General features: G+C 48.2%; 1 protein-coding gene across 10 annotated transcripts in view; it reads left to right on the top strand.

Moving 5' to 3' along the window:
• KMT2C (lysine methyltransferase 2C) overlaps nucleotides 1–24,650 on the top strand; it is a 440,610-nt gene that overhangs the window by 267,556 nt on the left and 148,404 nt on the right. For 9 of the 10 annotated variants that reach the window (XM_075315430.1, XM_075315433.1, XM_075315425.1 and 6 more), the window contains 5 exons: nucleotides 2,869–2,901; nucleotides 3,019–3,162; nucleotides 11,346–11,484; nucleotides 12,606–12,820; nucleotides 23,187–23,260. In XM_075315430.1, coding sequence (XP_075171545.1) covers nucleotides 2,869–2,901; nucleotides 3,019–3,162; nucleotides 11,346–11,484; nucleotides 12,606–12,820; nucleotides 23,187–23,260 — 605 coding nt within the window. The remainder of the gene's footprint in view (nucleotides 1–2,868; nucleotides 2,902–3,018; nucleotides 3,163–11,345; nucleotides 11,485–12,605; nucleotides 12,821–23,186; nucleotides 23,261–24,650) is intronic. The other variant, XM_075315431.1, reaches the window with a different exon arrangement.

Genomic DNA, 24,650 nt, shown 5'->3' with positions numbered 1-24,650 from the left:
GCGGGACACTCAGCCGCCTGGCAATGTTGGAGGTACAACGCATCCTTCAATGGGCGGAGGACTCCAAGTCCACCATATCCGCAGTCCACATCCCAGGCGTGGAAAACTGGGAGGCAGATTATCTCAGCCGTCAAACCGTGGACGGTGGCGAGTGGTCCCTGCACCCGGCAGTGTTTCAGTCAATCTGCCGCAAATGGGGCACTCCGGACGTGGACCTAATGGCATTCCGTCACAACAACAAAGTTCCTGTTTACGTGGCTCGCTCCCACGATCCTCAGGCATTCGCCGCGGACGCTCTGGTTCAAGACTGGTCTCAGTTTAGTCTGTCCTACGTGTTTCCCCCTCTAGCTCTCTTGCCCAGAGTTCTGCGCAAGGTCAGGATGGAGGGCCGTCGAGTCATCCTCATTGCACCGGACTGGCCCAGGCGAGCTTGGTATCCAGACCTGCTCCATCTGTCCGTAGAGATGCCGTGGCATCTTCCGGATCGTCCAGACCTTCTCTCCCAAGGTCCGTTTTTCCGCCTGAATTCTGCGGCTCTCAAATTGACGGCGTGGCTCTTGAGTCCTGGATTTTGACGGCTTCTGGTATTCCTCCTGAAGTCATCTCCACTATGACTCGGGCCCGTAAGTCTTCCTCCGCTAAGATCTATCACAGGACTTGGAGAATTTTCCTATCCTGGTGTCGCTCTACCGACCATCCTCCTTGGCCTTTCTCCTTGCCGACCCTTCTGTCTTTTCTACAGTCCGGTCTGCAGCTAGGTCTGTCCCTCAACTCTTTCAAGGGACAAGTCTCAGCTCTGTCCGTTCTGTTCCAGCGGCGTCTCGCTCGGCTGGCTCAGGTCCGCACCTTCATGCAGGGTGCGTCTCACATCATTCCGCCTTACCGGCGGCCCTTGGATCCCTGGGACCTTAATTTGGTTCTCACGGTTTTGCAGAAACCCCCCTTTGAGCCTCTTAGGGAAGTTTCCTTGTATCGTCTTTCACAGAAAGTGGCCTTTCTGGTTGCCATAACTTCCCTCAGGAGAGTCTCTGATTTGGCTGCGCTCTCTTCTGAGTCACCATTGTTGGGTTTTCATCAAGACAAGGTGGTTCTCCGTCCGACTCCGGACTTTCTTCCTAAGGTGTTCTCTCCTTTCCACCTTAACCAGGACATTACCCTACCTTCCTTTTGTCCGGCTTCTGTTCATCGCTTTGAAAAGGCGCTGCATACTCTGGATCTGGTGCGTGCTCTCCAGATCTATGTGTCTCTTACCGCTGCACTTAGGCAGTGCACCTCTCTTTTTGTGCTAACCACAGGTCGGCGCAGGGGTCTCTCTGCTTCTAAGCCGACCTTGGCCCGTTGGATTAGATCGACCATTTCGGACGCCTACCAGAGTACTCAGGTGCCTCCCCCGTCGGGGATCAAGGCACATTCGACCAGAGCTGTCTGTGCCTCTTTGGCTTTTAGGCACCAGGCTACGGCTCAACAAGTCTGTCAGGCTGCCACTTGGACTAGCCTGCATACCTTTTCGAAGCACTACCAAGTGCATGCTCATGCTTCGGCAGATGCGAGCTTGGGCAGACGCATCCTTCAGGCGGCTGTCGCCCATTTGTGAAGTTAGGTTCTGCCTACTTCTTAGTTTATACTGTTTCTTTCCCACCCAGGGACTGCTTTGGAACGTCCCATGGTCTGGGTCTCCCAAAGGAACGATAAAGAAAAAGAGAATTTTGTTTACTTACCGTAAATTATTTTTCTTATAGTTCCGTATTGGGAGACCCAGCACCCTCCCTGTTGCCTGTTGGCAATTTTTCTTGTTCCGCATGTTCTCACCGGCTGTTGTCGTGGACAGAGTCTCCGGTTGTTCCGGCTCTTGCTCTGTTCTACTTGTGGGTGGCTATTCTCCTTCAGCTTTTGCACTAAACTGGTTGTGACTGGTTCACCAGGGGGTGTATAGGCTCAGAGGGAGGAGCTACACTTTTTAGTGTAGTACTTTGTGTGTCCTCCGGAGGCAGAAGCTAAACACCCATGGTCTGGGTCTCCCAATACGGAACTAATAAGAAAAAGAATTTATGGTAAGTAACAAAATTCTTTTTCCCAAACCAGAAAACAACTTTTAAACTTGTCATGAAATTAAAACACTATTTCCGCGTCTCTATTATGCGTTTTTTATTAAAAACTGACTCGCCCTCAATGCTATGTTCCCACTTATTGTAAATTCAGTGGATTAGATGATGTGGATTCACTTGCAGTAAATACCCTGAGCAGTAGAGTAAGGCCGGGGCCACACGGGCACTAGTGCGATCCTCGCATGACACTCTGCTCACGCTGGCAGCACAGCAGAGCCGAGTGTCACTGCAACTGAGGTCCGATCATGCGATCGGACCTCAGCTGCGGGGGGCGGGCCGGCACTGAGGAGGGGCAGGCTGGTGCAGAGGAGGGGAGGCATTTTATCTTCCTCTCTCCTCCGTTGCCGGCTATTGCCATTCTCGCCCTGCACTCGCGGTACACCAGTGTACCGCAAGTGCAGAGCGATGTTTCTCTCACCTCATAGACTTGAATGGGTGCGAGAGAAACAAGGATTCCATTACAGTCGCAGCAGCTGAGATTGTTTTCTCGGTCTGATTAAGGCTGAGAAAATAATCGCTCATGGGTGCTGACACATAGGCTAATAATGCTCAGAGTGGAATGTGATGTTTTATCACATTCCAATCGCTCTGATTTTCATGCTGTGTGTCTTAGGCCTAACTGGCATGGGGTAAAAATGTATGTAAAGTCTCAGTATTTACCGCTGCAGATTTCACTGCACTTTTTACACTGTGGAAGTTCCATAGGGGATAAGCCACGGGGTAACATTTACCATATTTAATTTTGGTGTTTTTCCCTCCTTAGGTGCTATTTTGGAAAAATTATCTAAAATTCCAGGTAATTATGACCATTTTCGGTGTACACTTGATCGTGGCTCCAAGAAATGTTCATCAAAATGTTTCTATAAAAAAAAAAAAAAATGTTTGGTTCCTACTCTCTTTGTTGGGTTTGCAGAACTTGAAGGAAAAGATGTTGAAGATTTATTTACTGCTGTGCTGAGTCCTGTAGCCACCCATCCGCCATCTTTGCCACAACCGCCACCACCTTCAGCTCATCCTCATCCTCCACATACACAGCTCTTGCCTTTGCACAACCAGGGTAAGTGTCAGTCCTGGTTATAGCCTCTCATCTGTAAGGCCAGGTGAAGGGGTTTTCTGAATCTGATCACACCATCAACGTTTTAAGCAACAAAAGTATGTCTTTTATGGCCGAGGCAAATCAGGACACTTCTTATTCCAGGGAAAAATGGTCAGGATAGTTGTAACTCCCTGTAAGATGCTTTACCTCCAAAATCACGCACATTTCTCTAGATATATTGGTTCAGTGTTGCGTTTACTTTTTGATCGGTCTTTGCCTATAGGCCACCATTGGGAAGGATCTCTCTTTCCCCAACGTCCTCTGTCAGAAGGACACAATAAAACCTAGATAACCAGCCGGTCCTGTCGAAAATTGGTGGATTTGGCTGACTTTAATCTAATGTGTGGCTTTACACATGTTTTAACACTTTCTTAAATGTTAGACATTGAAACATGGGGTAGCTAGTTACCATGTTTGGTGAGACCATTTGCTTCCTTTGTTATATTTTTTACCTCCATGGGGGATTGCCAATAGGACGCTGTATACAGATGGTGTCCGTTCATGTGAATTAGGCACATGCCTGTAATAATGTGAGGATACCACAGAAGAGGGGAAGGGAAAGGGCTCCAGAAGATGGCAGATGTGAAAAGTGCATGACTGCTTTATGTTAAAATTGTACCACCATATATTGGATGAGCCGTGGCTTACTTTATGGGCACAGTGTAGTCCAGTATTGTACACACATTTTCCTAAATTGATATTTCTTCAATGCTAAATAATGACATAGAAAAGAATTTGAGCCTTTCAGTTCTGAAACAGTTCAGAGATTTCTTCTTGGATGCGGTGATCATTAGTATCACCTGGCATAGGCAACAGCGCCATATAAGCTGTGCTCCATTGATATTTCCATTTGTGTTTGATTTGTCAGCCATGTCAGTCTTAAATTTAACTTTTTATTCACTGATCATAAAGAAGATTCAGGAGTTGCAGGAAGAATTTACTGGATTTAGGATTGTTTAGCTTGCAAAAGAGAAGACTGAGAGGAGACTTAATAGCGGTCTACAAATATCTTAAAGGCTGTCACACTATAGAGGGATCAGTTTTATTCTCATTTTCACAAGGAAAGTCTAGAAGCAATGGTATGAAGCTGATGGGGAGGAGACAGATTAGATATTAGAAAAAACTTTTTGACAGTGAGAGTGATCGAGTGGAACAGGCTGCCACGAGAGGTTGTGAGTTCTCCTTCAATGGAAGTCTTTAAAAAGAGGTTGGACGGACATCTGTCTGGGATGATTTAGTGAATCCTGCTTTGAGCAGGGGGTTGGACTAGATGACCCAGGAGGTCCATTCCAACTCTAATATTCTATGATTCTATGAATGACGAATTTATTTTCAAAGTTTCTACATTTAGTCACTATACACCAGCTGGGGCTGATGGTCCCTCCATTTGTGTAGTGGATCAGGGTCTAGACTGTTTTTGGAAAACTGTTTAGTTTGCTATTTCAAAGAAAAAAAAATAAATCCATTAATATTGCATGTTAGCCATTGGGCACTGCAGTGGTCTTGTTAGTAATTGTATTGGAGCCTATTAGATTCATGGAGGATTGAAAACTTTGTCCCAAGCTCAATGACATTAAAGGAATAAAGACTCATGCAGATGTCCATGAAACTCTATCCAAGCTCAACAGCCACATAGGTGTAAATGAGTCTGTCACATTGGGGTCAGGAGACCTGTGGACCATCCCTGCATTGCAGTCTGTGCTTGGACAGAGTTTCCTTTATTTTGCAGTTGCACAGGTGATTTAATTTCACTAACATTGGATAAACAATCGTTAAATTAAGCCAGTCATGTCCATAAGCTCCGTGTGTCCATCCACTATTTAGGTTTGAAAACCAGATTACATTGTGTGCATTTGCACATTAGCATTATTTGTGTGTGGTCTGTTGCAGAGAACGAAAAACAGTCTCCTGAGCAAGACATAAACTAGTAATTAGCACAATTTTTATTTTCATGGTTAATATTCATTACATTATCTAAAGGTGCACTTGGACTAGCCAAAAATCGGTAAATGAGCATTTTTAAGAATGGTTGTTCCAAATTCTCATCTGTGTAAACATGCTGGCGATCACCTGTCAAATGAACAAAGGGCGGGTTTTCCCATGAATTAAAAAAAAAAAATATATATATATATATTATATACTGTATATATGCGTGTATGTGTGTGTATATACCGTATTTTTCGGACTATAAGACGCACCGGACTATAAGACGCACCCTCGTTTTAGAGGAGGAAAATGGGAAAATAAAACTTTAAGCAAAAAATGTGGTCATGACACACTGTTATGGGGCGAGGATCTGCTGCTGACACTGTTATGGGGGTAATGTCCCCAAATTCTCTACTAAGGTACCCCATCCTGGTAATGATCCTCCTGCCTTGTATATGATCCTGCTATAAACCCCCATCCTGCTCCTATACCAGCATCCTGCTCATATTCCCCCATCCTATTCATATACCCCATCCTGTTCATATACCCCATCCTGTTCATATACCCCATCCTGTTCATATACCCCGATCCTATTGATATACCCCCATCCTATTGGTATACCCCCCATCCATCCTGCTCATATTCCCCCATCCATCCTGTTCATATACTCCCATCCTGTTCATTTACCCCCATCCTGTTCATATACCCCCATCCTGTTCATATACCCCCATCCTGTTCATATACCCCCATCCTGCCTGCTCATATACTCCCATCCTGTTCATATACCCCCATCCTGCCTGTTCATATACTCCCATCCTGCTATATGCCCCCATCGTGCTCATATACCATCCTGGTATATGGCCTGTATCCTATAGCACAGAGAAAAAAATAAACGTTTATACTCACCTTTTCCTCACTCCCTCCAGCACCGATCATCTTCCTCTGTGCGCCACTGACCTGTGTGTGTGGAGCCGTTCCCCTGCTGCATCGCGGTGTCTTCCTGTCTGTGCCGATCAGCTGACCAGCTGAGCACAGATCAGCTGACCGACAGGAAGACATCGCGTGCAGCAGGGGGGCGGCTCCACACACGGGGACGGGTGAGTGTACTGATTCACTGCACCCCGCGCTGGTAATGACGCGCGGGGGGCAGTGAATACAGCCGCACATGATCACTCCAGGCTGTAATTGCCAGGGGTGATCATGCGGACCGGCTCTTTGCTATGCGCGCGTCCCCGCTCGTCCTCCCGCCCACCTGTCAGCGCCGGCTTCTGCACTGAGATATGGGCGGGAGGATGGGCGTGCATATGTAATGAGCGGCCCCACGTGGTCACGGCAGGCGCTGCTGCCTGCTCGTGCCCCCGATGACCCGCAGCACCCTCATTCCCAGCCGCAGCACTATAGTCAGACCATAAGACGCACCCCCAACTTTCCCCCAACATTTGGGGGAAAAAAAGTGCGTCTTATGGTCCGAAAAATACGGGGTGTATATATATATATATATATATATATATAGGGGAGGTGGGGGCAGCAGCTCTGGAGTGCAGGGGAACGCTGCGGGCTGCAGCCTTTCATCTCCTGCTCCCGCTCATATAATATGCACAGCCGCTGTCCATCTCCAATGGTGCTGAAATCGCACGCAGTGATGGGCTGGGGGAGCGGTGCATATTATATGAGCCTGCGCTCCCCTGTGATGGCACATGTCCCCCCTGTGTTAGATTTGGCCCCCAGGCTGCTGCTCATTCTAAAATAAAAAATCTTTACTTACCCCTGCAGCGTTTCTCCCCGTGTCCCTGCTTCCACTGTGATCAGGCAGGCAGAGATCTCAGTCTGCTGTGCCGATCACATGACCGCACTGAGAACCAGGAAGTAAGGAAGAGAAGCACGGAGGGACACAGGAGGGAGATCAGCGCTGGAGGAGGTAAGGAAAGAGGGTTTTATTTTACTATGGGCAGGAGCCTGGGGGCGATATCTAACACAGGGGGACTTGTGCGATCTATAGGGGCCATGGGCAGCACTATGGGGGCGATATCTAACACAGGGGGACTTGTGCGATCTATATAGGGGCCATGGGCAGCACTATGGGGGCGATATCTCACACAGGGGGACTTGTGCGATCTATATAGGGGCCATGGGCAGCACTATGGGGGCGATATCTAACACAGGGGGACTTGTGCGATCTATATAGGGGCCATGGGCAGCACTATGGGGGCGATATCTAACACAGGGGGACTTGTGCGATCTATATAGGGGCCATGGGCAGCACTATGGGGGCGATATCTAACACAGAGGGACTTGTGCGATCTATAGGAGCCATGGGCAGCATTATGGGGGCGATATCTAACACAGGGGGACTTGTGCGATCTATATAGGGGCCATGGGCAGAACTATGGGGTCGATATCTAACACAGGTTGGACGCAGGTTGTTCATCGTTCCTGAGGTAGCACACATCACTACGTGTGACACCCCAGGAACGACTAACACCGTACCTGCGTTCTCCGGCAACGAGGTGGGCGTGACGTTCATGCGGCTGTTCTCCGCCCCTCCGCTTCTATTGGACGCCTGCCGTGTGACGTCGCTGTGACGCTGCACAAACCGCCCTCTTAGAAAAGAGGCTGTTTGCCGGCCACAGCGACGTTGTTAGGAAGGTAAGTATGTGTGACGGGGACTAGCCATTTTGTCTGCAACGGGCAGCGATTTGCTCGTGGCGCACAAACGACGAGGGCGGGTGCGAACGCTAGCGACATCACTAGCGATGTCACAGCGTGTAAAGCCCCCTTTAATATGGTTGAAAAAAGACAAATATCTATCAAGTTCAATTGAGGGATAGGAAAGGATAAAAGGAAGAGGTGTATGTACAACCACAATGCAAGATCTGGTCTGTCCCAGAAGAGATCTTTTCCTCCAGATCCCAATTGCTGATCCACTGGACCAAACATTCAAAAACAGAACTTTACATCCCTATATGTTAATTTCTTCTCAAAAGCATCCATTGTGACCGGCTCTTGATGTAGGCTGTTCCACAGATTTTTATTTGTTTTGCAAAAGAGGGCCTGTATCCTCTGGAGATTGAGCCTTTCTTTCTCCAGGTGGAAGGACGTTACCTCTTGTCTTTTGACCTAGGGTTTTACATTAAAATGCTTTTGATCATATTTTTTGTATGGTCCAATTGTATACTTGTGTAAGTTGATCATACTCCACCTTAGACGTCTCTTCTCAAGAGTAAATTAATTATTTTAGAATTTACAAATATATAAGATTCTCTATACACCTTATCAGTTTTGTCACTCTTTTATGTACCTTTTCTAACTCATGGGTATCCTTTCTATGAGATGGTGCCCAGAACTGTGGCTAGCCATGCTGGGTGGCTGTGGCCGGCCGTGCTGGGTGGCTGTGGCCAGCCGTGCTGGGTGGCTGTGGCCGGCCGTGCTGGGTGGCTGTGGCCGGCCGTGCTGGGTGGCTGTGGCCGGCCGTGCTGGGTGGCTGTGGCCGGCCGTGCTGGGTGGCTGTGGCCGGCCGTGCTGGGTGGCTGTGGCCGGCCGTGCTGGGTGGCTGTGGCCGGCCGTGCTGGGTGGCTGTGGCCGGCCGTGCTGGGTGGCTGTGGCCGGCAGTGCTGGGTGGCTGTGGCCGACCGTGCTGGGTGGCTGTGGCCGGCCGTGCTGGGTGGCTGTGGCCGGCCGTGCTGGGTGGCTCTGGCCGGCCGTGCTGGGTGGCTGTGGCCGGCCGTGCTGGGTGGCTGTGGCCGGCCGTGCTGGGTGGCCGTGGCCGGCCGTGCTGGGTGGCCGTGGCCGGCCGTGCTGGGTGGCCGTGGCCGGCCGTGCTGGGTGGCCGTGGCCGGCCGTGCTGGGTGGCCGTGGCCGGCCGTGCTGGGTGGCCGTGGCCGGCCGTGGCCGGCCGTGCTGGGTGGCCGTGGCCGGCCGTGCTGGGTGGCCGTGGCCGGCCGTGCTGGCTCTTGGGTGGCCGTGGCCGGCCGTGCTGGCTCTTGGGTGGCCGTGGCCGGCCGTGCTGGCTCTTGGGTGGCCGTGGCCGGCCGTGCTGGCTCTTGGGTTCCTGTGGCCGGCCGTGCTGGCTCTTGGGTTCCTGTGGCCGGCCGTGCTGGCTCTTGGGTTCCTGTGGCCGGCCGTGCTGGCTCTTGGGTTCCTGTGGCCGGCCGTGCTGGCTCTTGGGTGGCTGCGGCCAACTGTGCTCGGTGGCTGTGGCCATCTTCATAGTCACATACAAGGCTTGTAAGTTTTGGTTACAGTGGTGTGTCACTATGCTGTGTTCTAGTAGTCTTATACCATCATATACCCTTCACTTTAATGCATACAAATTCAGACACGTTCTTCACGCTCTGACATATTGGGGTTTTTTTTTGTTTTTTTTTAAATTCTTTATTTTTAAGTGAGAACCTTCCACATAACATAATACAGTTCTTAAGACCAAATAGGCCAATTTGCATTACAATACATACACCATGAACAAGATGCAAGACGGGAAATATAAACTTGTAACTTGCTGGATAACCTTCCTTCATATATCTCATCCCGGGTTATTATTATTTATTATTATAGCGCTATTTATTCCATGGCGCTTTACAAGCAGGGCTGTGGAGTCGGAGTCGGAGTCGGAGCTCATTTTGGTGGAGTCGGAGTCGGTATAAAATGCACCGACTCCGACTCCTAAAATATATAATAAATTGGGGACAGGAGTGCAATGCAGAATGTGCTGAATATTTTACTAAATAATAACATTTAGTATAATGCTTATATTTAAGTGAAAAATTTATTGTAGTACAATGTGAACATCAGACATTTAATTGTTTTTATGATACAATAATCAAGATATTTGGATAGAACATAAAATATTTATTGGAATACAACTTTAGAACACAAAAAACTAATAAATTGTAAATATGTAAAATATATATATATATATAGTGTATATACACACACAAGATATATATGTAATCTACTGTATATTACATAGTGTATTACATATTTACAATTTATTACAGTTTTTTGTGTTCTAAAGTTGTATTCCAATAAATATATTTTATGTTCTATCCAAATATCTTGATTATTGTATCATAAAAATTATTAAATGTCTGATGTTCACATACACATATTCATGTACTACAATAAATTTTTCACCTAACTATAAGCAATATATGTAGGAGCCGGAGCCGGAGTCGGAGTCGGTGCAAGAGAATTTGAGGAGTCGGAGTCGGAGTCGAAGGTTTGGCTTACCGACTCCACAGCCCTGTTTACAAGTGAGAGAGGGTATACGTACAACAATCATTAACAGTACAAAACAGAGTGGTATAGGAGGAGAGAGGACCCTGCCCGCGAGGGCTCACAGTCTACAGGGGATGGGTGATGGTACAGGAGGTGAGGACAGAGCTGGTTGCTGGACTGAGGGCTATTGTAGGTTGTAGGCTTGTTGGAAGAGGTGGGTCTTGAGGTTCCTCTTGAAGCTTTATATCCTGATAAGTCTAGGTTCCACCACACTTTTTCTTTAATGCAGATTCACATTACAACAGATAACAAAGGTAACTCACAAATGTATGTAAAACAAGAAAGATAAAGAGGCTAGAGAAGAAAGAGAAGATACTAAGCAAGCAAGGTGTGAGAAGAATAGTAAAGTGAGAAGACAGATGGGAGGGGGGGGGGAATTCGGCTATGTATTACGGTCTGCAGTTCCATCGGCAACCACGTCGCCCCCAATAAGGACGATATATTCCTCCGAATGCTGGAAGTCCAACCACTCCCGCCATGTGGTTCAGAATTTCTCATCTGTATCATGCAGCGAAGAGGTTAAGTCCTCCATGTACATGAGGTCATTGACCTTATTGATCCATTGGACCAGCGTGGGGGGGTCGTGCTCCTCCATCTTTCAGGTATGCATACTCTCGCCAGCCATAATGAGGAATTTCCTCAAAGAATTCTTGTAGGTTTTTTCAGGTGACATGTTTTTTGATGGAGCTTGTCTCTATCCATCTTAAAAGAGAAACATTACAATACCATTTGCGTTTTTGTCTTCTTGAAATACATTGCATTTTCATCAGCGTCCTGTGTTTCACTACTTTTGCATACAAGTTTTCACTATACTCCTGACTTTTAGTGCGCTTTGTCCACTTTGTGTTTTGCCAGATATTACCGAACAATTTGTTTATATATTATTGCATTACATTAGTTAAGATACTCAGTACTTAGTCATCTTGGTTAACTTTCTATTATAGGTGACGGCCTTTTTCCGAGGATGCCCATGGTAAATGGGATGTTGCCACCAAATGCACATCTGCAACATAATCCTCTTGGACCAGGCGCGGGACTCGGTGGTTTCCCTCCATTAACACAGCCACCGTTTGCAGATAACAGGTATTTAAGTTGATTCTGTATAAAAAGATGTTTGATATGCTTCACGCTTCATCCATGAGTGATCTGATTGTAGAAAAAATGATATTGCTTCAGAAAAGTGTCACAGATTGAAAATAGTGCGAGGAGAAGAAAAGGGCTTGTTGAAGTCTTAGATGCTGGTGTCTTACTGATATTTATTTAAAGAGAATCTATCAGCAGGTTTTTATTAAATATGAGAGAAGCATAATATATAGGCCCGAGAGCCTGGTTACAGTGATGTGTCACTTACTAGGATGTGTGCTGTAATTTCCACACAGTGTTTTATCATTAGGAGATTATTCAAATTGTCTCTCCAGTGAGGAAGGAAACAAACTCTAGCGCCACCTATTGGAAGTAGTAATCCTACAAGTCAAAAGTGGCCCTTTAACTAGTCTTTTCATATGACTTAGGATTTTTACCAGATCAGAACCCCAATTTGCAGACACGGTGTTTCGGGGTGATTGCCCCTCGTCAGTGCAAAGTATGGGGTCTGATCTGGCTTAGAGGAAGCTATAGTGGGGACCACGAGGAAGACTATTCTCCTTGCGGAGACCTTGCGGTTTGTCAGGTCTCCGCAAAGAGAATAGTCATCCATCATTAGGAGATTATCACTGCATAACTACCATAGGTCTCATGTGAGAGCCAGTCAGGCTAATCTGTGTAACACAACCCTCACCACTGCTTAGCAGCTTACCAACCTTGTACACTGTACACAAGAAGCTGCCATACAGTGGTGTGGACGGAGTATTGCACAGCTCAGTCTTGGCTTAGCTACATCAGCAGCATAGAAAACAGGAATTCTGGAAAAACTGAACCAAGCAGTCCAGTAACAGATGGACACATCCCTGGAATCAGAGGTCCTGCTCCTACATTATGCAGCTCCCACATTCCATAGCAAAAACCTGCTGACAAAATCCTTTTTAAACATACGGGCAGCTTCACACACCCCTCACTGTCATGGTTTTTATTTATGCTTTTTAACTATCACCAGTGTGGATACAAGTATTTAGTTTTTTAAGGTACTGTATAGTTGCTTTTGTATCCTAATACACTTAGGTACACATCTTGCTAAAGATGCTTTTTTTTTTTCTCGATCCTGCCAGGGATAAGAACCCAGTGTATCGCGGCATGGTGAACGACCCGAGCAATGTATGGCCAACGCAAGCTCCTGTGCTGGAAACTGAGGGAGACACCATGTCCAATGCACAGCGGAGTACACTAAAGTGGGAAAAGGAAGAAGCCCTTGGTGAAATGGCCACTGTAGCCCCTGTTTTATATACAAATGTTAACTTCCCAAACCTAAAAGAAGAGTTTCCAGGTGAGATCTGTTGTTTGTGTCAATCTTGTTATCAAGCAAGAATTGTCATTTCTTCGGCGCTCCATTGGGAGACCCAGACGATTGGGTGTATAGCTACTGCCTCCGGAGGCCACACAAAGCATTACACTAAAAAGTGTAAGGCCCCTCCCCTTCTGGCTATACACCCCCAGTGGGATCACTGGCTCACCAGTTTTCTGCTTTGTGCGAAGGAGGTCAGACATCCACGCATAGCTCCACTGTTTAGTCAGCAGTAGCTGCTGACTATATCGGATGGAAGAAAAGAGGGCCCATACTAGGGCCCCCAGCATGCTCCCTTCTCACCCCACTTGTGGTTTGTAAGGTTGAGGTACCTATTGCTGGTACGGCGGCTGGAGCACACATGCTGTTTTCCTTCCACATCCCCCTGAGGGGCTCTGAGGAAGTGGGATCTTACCGGCCCCAAAGCCCTGAGGCCGGGCTCCATCCACAGACCCATTGACCCTGCTGGATACGGAGCTGGGTACCGTTCAGGGACATGGCCCTGCACCATTCAGGTACTCTGTGTCCCCGTACACACAGGCACAGCACACTCCAGACTTGCTGGGTGTGCTAGTGCGCCGGGGACAGTAAAGGGTTACAGTCACTACAGCCTAGCTGAGTGACTTTATGTATGGGGAACTACCGCGCCGGACGCTCCGGGAGCGGCGGCGCGGCTGGGACTTGTAGTGCGCCGGGGACTTAGCGCCGACCGCGCTTTTACGGCGGCGGCGCTTATAAATCCAGTCCCCGGCTTTTGTGGCCTAGCTCCGCTTCGTTCCCGCCCCCACCCTGTCAATCAGGGTAGGGGAGAGACGCTGTACAATCAGCAGCGCCGAGGGCTGGAGCCTTATTTACATGCTCCAGCCCTCTCACTGGACACTGTGGGACGCCGGTTTCCCGCTCTGACTTGGGGGCACGCCCACGGCCCGCCCCTACTCACACGAGCGGGAGAAGGACGCCGGCAGCCATTCCTGCAGCCCGAGCTGAGAGATCGGACTCTGGGCGACCAGGCACAGGACTAGGGCGACCACACACCCGCTTATAGGCGGGCGGTAAGCGGCACCTGAAGTGCTGACCCCACTAAATACCGCAGTTGTCCATTTGTATTTTTATGCTTACACTGCATAGGTCGCTATTTTTGGCTATATGCCCTCTTAGATGGCGACACATCAGCAGCAGGAAAGCAGGGGTGCTAAGGCACAGGCTTTCTATGCTGCTTGTATGGCATGTACTGAAGTGTTCATGTGTATTTATGCTTGTATGCTATACACTGCACTGTACAGTCGCTAGTCTGGGCTATTTTCGCCTAGAATGACTAGACTACAGCAGCAGAAAAGCAGGGGTGCTGAGGCACAGGTTTTTTCTATGCTGCTTGTATTGCAGGGGTTGCAGTGTTCATTTGTACTTATGCTTGTATGCTATACATTGCACTGTATGGTCGATATTCTGGGCTATATTCCCCTAGATGGCTAGTCTACAGCAGCAGAAAAGCAGGGGTGCCAAGGCACAGGCTTTCTATGCTGCTTGTATTGCATGTGCTGCAGTGTTCATTGTACTTTATGCTTGTACGCTATACATTGCATTGTACGGTCGCCATTCTTGGCTATGTCCTAGATGGCTAGTCGGCAGCAGCATATAAGCAACTCGGGATTTCGATGCTGTTTTTACTGCATGTGATACTGTTCCACGGCACTGAACCCCATTGTGTGCAATGCTCCCCTGGAGCACTTGGTCAGCCGGGGTCTCTACTAGACGTGGCCAAAGGAACCACCTGTCAACCCTGTCCAAGGACAGGGATGGAGTTGCAATGGGATAGAGACTTGCAGTCCGGACAGGCCATGGGCAATCTGGATCATTGCTCCCTGGCCACCCTCATTGGGAATAAAATCGGTGCTCCGGGGGGGGTCCCAGGAGGCTCTCTGTATGATAAGGCAGACGTAGCTGATCAGGACTTTGATCCTGACAACGCTCTCAATCCGGATACACCGGATGGTGACGCCATAAGGAATGATCCTATAGCGTCCATCAATGGAATGTTGGATCTTTCTCCCTCAGCTCCCCCAGTGGAGGAGTCAGCTTCACAGCAGGAGAAGTCCCATTTCAGTAGCTCAAACGTAGATTGAGTATTTTTCTGGCCACGCTGACTTCAGAGAAGCAGTCCAGGAACACCACGCTTACCAGATAAGCGTTTTCTCCAAACGTATTAAGGATACACGTTATCCTTTTCCCCTGACGTGGTCAAGCGTGGGACCCAGGGGCCAAAGGTGGATTCTCCAATCTCCAGGCTTGCGGCTAGAGCTATAGTTGCAGTGGTGATGGGACTTCACTTAAAGATGCCAGACAGATGGACTCTGGTTGAAATCTGTCTATGAGGCTATCGGCGTGTCGGTTGCTCCGGCATTTACAGCCGTATGGGCACCCTAAGCTTTTCAGCTGTTCTTGCACAGCTGGTCTTGAGCATATGTACATTTGTGCCGCAGGGGCGTCCGTAACCTCGCAATGTCTGCATTGCGACTTACCCTATTAATGCTGTCCTGGAAGGACAGTCGAGGTTTCGGTCCTTCCCAAGCTCGGGCAGGTCCCAATTGTCCTCGTCCAAAGGAGCTGAAAAGCCTCAGAGGGGCTCAGTTTCCGGGGGCTCAATCACGCCCAAGGAAGGCAGCCGGAGGAACCGCTACCAAGGCGGTCTCCTCATGACTCTCAGCTCTCTCATCTCTCCGCATCCGCGGTTGATGGCAGACTCGCTCGCCTTTGCGACATTTAGCTGCCACAGGTCACAGACCGGTGGGTGAGGGACATTGTGCCCACGTGCACAGGACAGGGTTCTGTTCTCGTCCTCCGACTCGATTCTTCAGAACGTCCCCACCGAGCCGATGCTCTTCTGCAGGCAGAAGGAGTGGTAATCCCTGTTCCTCTTCAGGAACAAGACACGGTTTTCCTCCAATCTGGTTGTGGTGCCAAAAAAGGATGGCTCTTTCCGTTCCGTTCTGGACCTAAAACTGCTCAACAAGCACGTGGAGGCCAGGCGGTTCCGGATGAAACCCTCCGCTCCGTCATTGCCTCAATGTCTCAAGGATATTTCCTAGCATCAATAGACATCAAAGATGCTTATCTCCACGTGCCGATTGCTACAGAGCACCAATGTTTTCTACGTTTCGTGATGGGAGACGACCATCTTCAGTTCGTAGCTCTGCCATTCGGTCTGGCGACAGCCCCACGGGTGTTCACCAAGGTCATGGCGGCAGTGGTAGCAGTCTTGCTCTCACAGGGAGTGATCCCTTACTTGGACGATCTACTTGTCAAGGCACCCTCTCAAGAGGCATGCCAACTCAGCCTGAATGTTGTGCTGGAGACTCTCCAGACGTTCGGGTGGATCATCGACTTCTCAAAGTCAAACCTGTCACCGACCCAATCACTAACGTATCTTGGCATGGTGTTTCATACCCTCTCAGCGCTAGTGAAGCTTCCGCTGGACAAGCAGCGGTCACTACAGACTGGGGTGCAGACTCTCCGTCAAGGTCAGTCGCACTCCTTAAGACGCCTCATGCACTTCCTCGGGAAGTTGGTGGCGGCAATGGAGGCGGTTCCGTTTGCGCAGTTTCATCTGCGTCCTCTTATTGGGACATTCTCCGCCAATGGGACGGGAAGTCAACATCCCTGAACAGGAAAGTATCCTTTTCACAGAAGGACTCTCTGCAATGGTGGCTTCTTCCCACCTCATTATCACAGGGAAGATCCTTCCTACCACCGTCTTGGGCGGTAGTCACGACAGACGCGAGTCTGTCAGGGTGGGGAGCAGTTTTTCTCCACCACAGGGCTCAGAGTACGTGGACTCAGCAGGAGTCCACCCTTCAGATCCATGTTCTGGAAATCAGAGCAGTGTATCTTGCCCTACTAGCCTTCCAGCAGTGGCTGGAAGGAAAGCAGATCCGACTTCAGTCGGACAACTCCACAGCGGTGGCATACATCAATCTCCAAGGAGGGACACGCAGTCGGCAAGCCTTCCAGGAAGTCCGGCGGATTCTGATGTGGGTGGAAGCCACGGCCTCCACCGTATCCGCAGTTCACATCCCCGGCGTAGAAAACTGGGAAGCAGACTTCCTCAGCCGCCAGGGCATGGACGCAGGGGAATGGTCCCTTCACCCGGACGTGTTTCAGGAAATCTGTAGCCGCTGGGGAAGGCCGGACGTCGACCTAATGGCGTCCAGGCACAACAACAAGGTCCCAACCTTCATAGCACGGTCTCGCGATCACAGAGCTCTGGCGGCAGACGCCTTAGTGCAAGATTGGTCGCAGTTCCGGCTCCCTTATGTGTTTCCACCTCTGGCACTCTTGCCCAGAGTGCTACGCAAGATCAGATCCGACTGCAGCCGCGTCATACTCGTCGCCCCAGACTGGCCAAGGAGGGCGTGGTATCCGGATCTGTGGCATCTCACGGTCGGCCAACCGTCGGCACTACCAGACCGACCAGACTTGCTGTCCCAAGGGCCGTTTTTCCATCGGAATTCTGCGGCCTTGAACCTGACTGTGTGGCCATTGAGTCCTGGATCCTAGGGTCTTCAGGATTATCCCAAGGGGTCGTTGCCACCATGAGACAGGCTAGGAAGCCCACGTCCGCTAAGATCTACCACAGAACGTGGAGCATATTCTTATCCTGGTGCTCTGCTCAGGGAATGTCTCCCTGGCCTTTTGCATTGCCTACCTTTCTTTCTTTCCTGCAATCTGGGTTAGAAAAAGGTTTGTCGCTCGGCTCCCTTAAAGGGCAAGTCTCGGCGCTATCCGTCTTTTTTCAAAAGCGTCTAGCACGACTTCCTAAGGTGCGCACGTTCCGGCAGGGGGTTTGTCATATTGTACCCCCGTACAAGCGGCCGTTAGATCCATGGGATCTGAACAGGGTACTAGTTGCCCGCCAGAAGCCGCCCTTCGAGCCTCTGAGGGAGGTTTCACTTTCTAGACTATCACAGAAAGTGGCTTTTCTGGTAGCGATCACATCTCTTCGGAGAGTGTCTGAGCTAGCAGCGCTGTCATCCAAGGCTCCTTTCCTGGTCTTCCACCAGGACAAGGTAGTGCTGCGCCCCATTCAGGAGTTTCTCCCGAAGGTGGTATCCTCTTTTCATCTTAATCAGGATATCTCTTTGCCTTCTTTTTGTCCTCATGCAGTTCATCGGTATGAGAAGAATTTACATTTGTTAGATCTGGTGAGAGCACTCAGAATCTACATTTCCCGCACGGCGCCCCTGCGCCGCTCCGATGCACTCTTTGTCCTTGTCGCTGGTAAGCGCAAAGGGTCGCAGGCTTCCAAAGCCACCCTGGCTCGATGGATCAAAGAACCAATTCTTGAAGCCTACCGTTCTGCTGGGCTTCCGGTTCCATCAGGGCTGAAGGCCCATTCTACCAGAGCCGTGGGTGCGTCCTGGGCATTGCGACACCAGGCTACGGCTCAACAGGTGTGCCAGGCAGCTACCTGGTCGAGTCTGCACACTTTCACCAAACATTATCAGGTGCATACCTATGCTTCGGCGGACGCCAGCCTAGGTAGAAGAGTCTTGCAGGCGGCAGTTGCCTCCCCGTAGGGGAGGGCTGTCTTCGCAGCTCTAACATAAGGTATTTCTTTACCCACCCAGGGACAGCTTTTGGACGTCCCAATCGTCTGGGTCTCCCAATGGAGCGCTGAAGAAGAAGGGAATTTTGTTACTTACCGTAAATTCCTTTTCTTCTAGCTCCTATTGGGAGACCCAGCACCCGCCCTGTTGTCCTTCGGGATTTTTGGGTTTTTTCGGGTACACATGTTGTTCATGTTGAACGGTTTTTCAGTTCTCCGATGTTACTCGGAGTGAATTTGTTTAACCAAGTTATTGGCTTTCCTCCTTCTTGCTTTTGCACTAAAACTGGTGAGCCAGTGATCCCACTGGGGGTGTATAGCCAGAAGGGGAGGGGCCTTACACTTTTTAGTGTAATGCTTTGTGTGGCCTCCGGAGGCAGTAGCTATACACCCAATCGTCTGGGTCTCCCAATAGGAGCTAGAAGAAAAGGAATTTACGGTAAGTAACAAAATTCCCTTCTTTGCACACTCAAAAAGAAGACATTTGTTAAAATAATGAGACCATGTTGCAAAAAATGAGTACACCCCAATAAATCTTTGGAAGAAATTAAAGTTTAGACTACAAAATTCTAATTAACTAGAGTTCAACCACAGGTAATTTTAATTGTTCCTTTATAGTAGAAAAAAAACACTAATACCAGTACTGCTTGAACACCTACTGCTCGGATAAAACCGACATCTGTAGACTGTTTCAGGTTAAATTAATCCTAAAAACTATGTACCGTGCGCTCTATGTACCGTGCGCTCTATGTACCGTGCGCTCTATGTACCGTGCGCTCTATGTACCGTGCGCTCTATGTACCGTGCGCTCTATGTACCGTGCGCTCTATGTACCGTGCGCTCTATGTACCGTGCGCTCTATGTACCGTGCGCTCTATGTACCGTGCGCTCTATGTACCGTGCGCTCTATGTACCGTGCGCTCTATGTACCGTGCGCTCTATGTACCGTGCGCTCTATGTACCGTGCGCTCTATGTACCGTGCGCTCTATGTACCGTGCGCTCTATGTACCGTGCGCTCTATGTACCGTGCGCTCTATGTACCGTGCGCTCTATGTACCGTGCGCTCTATGTACCGTGCGCTCTATGTACCGTGCGCTCTATGTACCGTGCGCTCTATGTACCGTGCGCTCTATGTACCGTGCGCTCTATGTACCGTGCGCTCTATGTACCGTGCGCTCTATGTACCGTGCGCTCTATGTACCGTGCGCTCTATGTACCGTGCGCTCTATGTACCGTGCGCTCTATGTACCGTGCGCTCTATGTACCGTGCGCTCTATGTACCGTGCGCTCTATGTACCGTGCGCTCTATGTACCGTGCGCTCTATGTACCGTGCGCTCTATGTACCGTGCGCTCTATGTACCGTGCGCTCTATGTAGCGCGCGCTCTATGTAGCGCGCGCTCTATGTAGCGCGCGCTCTATGTAGCGCGCGCTCCATGCACCGCGCGCTCCATGCACCGCGCGCTCCATGCACCGCGCGCTCCATGCACCGCGCAGTCCACACAAAGCTAAAATGGATACACAGACCATAATTAATTGGCACAGTTAAACCAGAAAAATACTGGTTCCCCCAATTGCGTACCTTCAACAGGCACTGGTTAATCCCCCACTGACATGGTAAAGGTGCAATGGAAACCAGTTTCATTGTTCACCTAGTGGGGTTGCGTAGTTTGATTGTCCTGGAACTAGAGTCCCAAGTTAAGAATCCAGAAAACATTAGAAGATTTTTAAACTCATTTGGTGTAGTGATCGTTCAGGAGAAATCTTGAGGCACGTGGGCGTGCTCTTGCCGGTAGCGCAGCTCACTGAGCTGGAATGTTGGTATGCACACCAGTGACTATGTAAGGGGAATACATGAAATAGCAGAAACTGCTGTGTGAATACTGACTTGAAAAATCCAATAGCTATATGTAAGAGTGAAAATGTGAAAAATGGAACCTGCATTACTGCCATGAACATATGAATCAAGAGAAATTTAGCTACTGAATTGATCAATGCAATAGAGCCCCAACACTACGCCAAAGTATTTCCCTACGTTGGGGTCCCTAGCTTGTGTGTGTCCTCTCATGCAGATAAAAAACTTACCGTGTATGGGAAGCTGAGACCCAGGCTATTTATGCGTATGATATGGATTGGCAATAGGTGTGGTTGGGGGAGGGTTCACAAACGAAAAACTACTAACAATTAAGGAATAACGTTTGGAACACCATTCTAAGTCTGAACTGGGTGCAAAAACCTAGTGTTGGGGCCCTATTGCATTGATCAATTCAGTAGCTAAATTTCTCTTGATTCATATGTTCATGGCAGTAATGCAGATTCCATTTTTTACATTTTCACTCTTACATATAGCTATTGGATTTTTCAAGTCCGTATTCACACAGCAGTTTCTGCTATTTCATGTATTCCCCTTACATAGTCACTGGTGTGCATACCTTATCTCCCCATACTGAGCTGGAATGTTGACACTGGAGTCCCGACATGTGATGTCACTCTGCACAGGAAGACCATGACCTTTGGAGGTCGGAGTGCTCAACTTTCCTATATGTTTTGTAAAGCTTGGGTTTGCTTAGTCAGGGGGTACCATGTCGTGACTCCGGTGTCCACGTTCCAGCTCGGTTGACTGCGCTACTGGATGGAGTACGGCCATGTGCATGAAGATTTCTCCTGAACTTTCCTAGTGCTAAATGAGTTTAAAGGTCTTGTAAGGTTTTCCTCTGGATTCTTAACTTGGGACTCTATTGATGAGATATTCACCTTGCTCAACCCGAGTAAACTACAAAACTGGTTGCCAGTGCACCCTTACCACGTCAGTGGGGGATTTACCAGCGCCTTTTGTGGGTATGCAATAGGGGGAGCCAGTGTTTTCCTAGTTTAACTTTGTCTTTAATTGTGAAAAGGGTATTTTATTTTAGCTCCGACTATACATTAATCAGGTATTCAGAACACGGGTGACTGTAAAAGGGCTTTACTTAACCAAGAAAACCCCTTCCCATTTGATGCTGTCAGTAACGGCTCCACATGGAAGAGAAATGTCATAAGACCTGAGAAAGAAAGAAAAAAAACAAAACATGAAGACTACAAGATAATCACCGGATCTTTAATAGTCAAAATATTGTAACAAAGATGGAACTACAAGCATGTTGCAATTTGTCGCCATCTTGTTCATACCATGCCTTGAAGACTTGGTGCTGTCCTCAAAGGACATAGAGGTCACAAATAGTTGTTTTTGATGTGGGATGTGTTCATTTTTGTATCAACTAATGAGTAAAACTAAAGCTTTTGAAATGAATGTTATATCAACCCTACTTTCCTGTTATGGCTTTAAGAAAAGTGTTGTATGAAGCTCGACCTTGTCAAAATCTTGGAAATTTATTTTGGTGTTAATTGAGGTATTAATTAACCCCTTCACGACCTTTGACGGATATATCCGTCATGGAGCGCGTGCCGTTAAGCCCCGCCCACTGCCGTGGGCAGGATGCGGCGATTTGCGCACAGATCAGCTGTTTTCAACAGCTGACATGTGTGCCTGCATGTTACGTGTGGAATCGCATTCCACCCATAACATTAACCCCTTACATCTCGCTGCCAAAGTCTGGCAGTGAGATGTATATACGCGCGGCCATGATTTTCACTTACCGCCGCCCCCACCAGAAGTCACATGAGTCATCACGTGACTTTCGGTGGTTGCCATGGTAGCACAGGGTCATGTGATGACTTCTGTAGCTGTGACGAGTCACTTTCGTTTTCACTCTGCCCAGAGGCCAGTGAATCAGGAAGTGATCAAATCTGTTGTTTACAGCTGTATAGCCCCCTAGGGGGACTAGTAAAATAAAAACAAAAAGTAAAAAAAAAAGTTTTTTTAAAAAAAAAAAAAAAAACTTAAAGTTAAAATCACCCCCCTTTCACCCCATTGAAAATTAAAGGGTTAAAAAAAATAAATATACACATATTTGGTATCGCCGCGTTCAGAAATGCCCGATCTATCAAAATATAAAATCAATCCGATTGGTAAACGGCGTAGTGACAAAAAAAATTCCAAACGCCAAAATTACGTTTTTTGGTTGCCGCAAGTTTTACGCAAAATGCAATAACAGTCGATCAAAACGTAGCATCTGCGCAAAAATGGTACTATTAGAAACGTCAGCTCAAGACGCAAAAAAATAAGCCGTCACTGAGCCATAGATCCCGGAAAATGAGAACACTACGGGTGTCGGAAAATGGAGCAAAACGTACGCCACTTTTATTGGACAAGCTTGTGAATTTTTTTTTAACCCCTTAGATACAAGTAAACCTATACATGTTTGGGGTCTACAAACTGGCACCGACCTCAGGCATCACAACAACACATCAGTTTTACCATATAGTGAACATGGTGAATAAAATATCCCAAAAACTATTGTGCCATCACACTTTTTTCGCAGTTTTTCCGCACTTGGAATTTTTTTGCTGTTTTCCAGTACACCATATGGTAAAACTTATGGTTTCATTTAAAAGTACAACTTGTCCCGCAAAAACACAAGCCCTCATATGGCAAGATTGACCGAAAAATAAAAAACGTTACGGCTCTCGGAAGGGGAGCAAAAAACAAAAACGGAAAGTGCCCGGGGGCTGAAGGGGTTAATATCTTTTCAATGAGAATGTACTCTTTTTATGCCGGTGTATGTGCACGCACGTGTGTGTGTGTGTGTGTGTGTGTGTGTGTGTATATATTGTATGTTAATTATAACTTTTATTCATGTTTCCTAGATTGGTCCACCAGAGTGAAACAGATTGCAAAACTTTGGAGAAAAGCCAGCTCACAGGAAAGAGCACCATATGTGGTAAGTGTGCCTTAAGGCTCATGTAGACAAACCAAACTTGCATTCATTAGAATACGCTTTTGACGATTATCGGCATTTCTAAACCTGCAAAGAAGCAAAATGCTCGTTTGTCAGGTATTTGGACATTTCATGCCTGCACTAAACTTATTGTTCTTGGCAGCACATCATCTCTAGTGGACAGATATGCTGCCAATAAGGATGATAAAATATCAAGTCCATTATAAATGGATAATAAGGAAAAAATTGTGCATGTAGATAGCATACAGATGAATTCACTCAGCGTTAAAGGGAACCTGTCAGCAGAAATGTCCCCTAAAACCTAACAGATTCCCCCTCTGCAGCTCCTGGGCTGCATTCTATAAAGGTCCCTGTTATGATTGTGCCCACTTTCTGACCGAAAAAAAGTGTTTATAAAGTTGTACCTTTTTGGCTTCTGATTCTGTAAATCCGTCACGGGGGCGGGCTGCCTGATGGCCGTTATTCTGCCCCCTGGTCCTGTATGCCGCCCCCATCGCTGATTTCAATACTTCTGGACGCCGCCCACTGCTCCAGCCATCCCCGCGCATGCCCAGTGCCCATCTCTCGGGGATGAGCACTGTGCCCAGCGTCACGTGCACGCAGGGTTAAGATTATGGGCGGTGCTGTGATGTTTATTCCTAAGCAACCGCCCATAATCGCGGGACCGCGCTTTCGGTGTAGTCACTGCTCCGCGCCCTTCCCATCTATTTCCTGCCTCGGGGCAAGATGGGAAGGAGGCGAAGTGAGGTCAGCAGCAGCGCGCTTGCGCAAAAAGAAGCAGGCCGAGGGGGAAAGCGCGGTCCCGCGATTATGGGCGGTTGCTTAGGAATAAACATCACAGCACCGCCCATAATCTTAACCCTGCGTGCACGTCACCAGCGGTGACGCTGGGCACAGTGCTCATCCCCGAGAGATGGGCACTGGGCATGCGCGGGGATGGCTGGAGCAGTGGGCGGTGTCCAGAAGTATTGAAATCAGCGATGGGGGCGGCATACAGGACCAGGGGGCAGAATAAGGGCCATCAGGCAGCCCGCCCCCGTGACGGATTTACAGAATCAGAAGCCAAAAAGGTACAACTTTATAAACACTTTTTTTCGGTCAGAAAGTGGGCACAATCATAACAGGGACCTTTATAGAATGCAGCCCAGGAGCTGCAGAGGGGGAATCTGTTAGGTTTTAGGGGACATTTCTGCTGACAGGTTCCCTTTAATTAAAAAATATATATAAATAAATACAAAAAAATAAAATATATATATATATATATATATGTATGTATGTATGTATGTATGTATGTATGTGACAGTGTCAATGTACAGAAAAACAGAAGACCTATATAAGGAAACCAAATGACATGAAAAGTCAGATGTGAATA

The sequence above is a fragment of the Anomaloglossus baeobatrachus genome, chromosome 6 (genome assembly GCF_048569485.1).
Source record: "Anomaloglossus baeobatrachus isolate aAnoBae1 chromosome 6, aAnoBae1.hap1, whole genome shotgun sequence".
Taxonomy (NCBI): domain Eukaryota; kingdom Metazoa; phylum Chordata; class Amphibia; order Anura; family Aromobatidae; genus Anomaloglossus; species Anomaloglossus baeobatrachus.
Note: the sequence above shows the minus strand (reverse complement) of the source record. Positions and strands in the feature narration are given on the sequence as shown.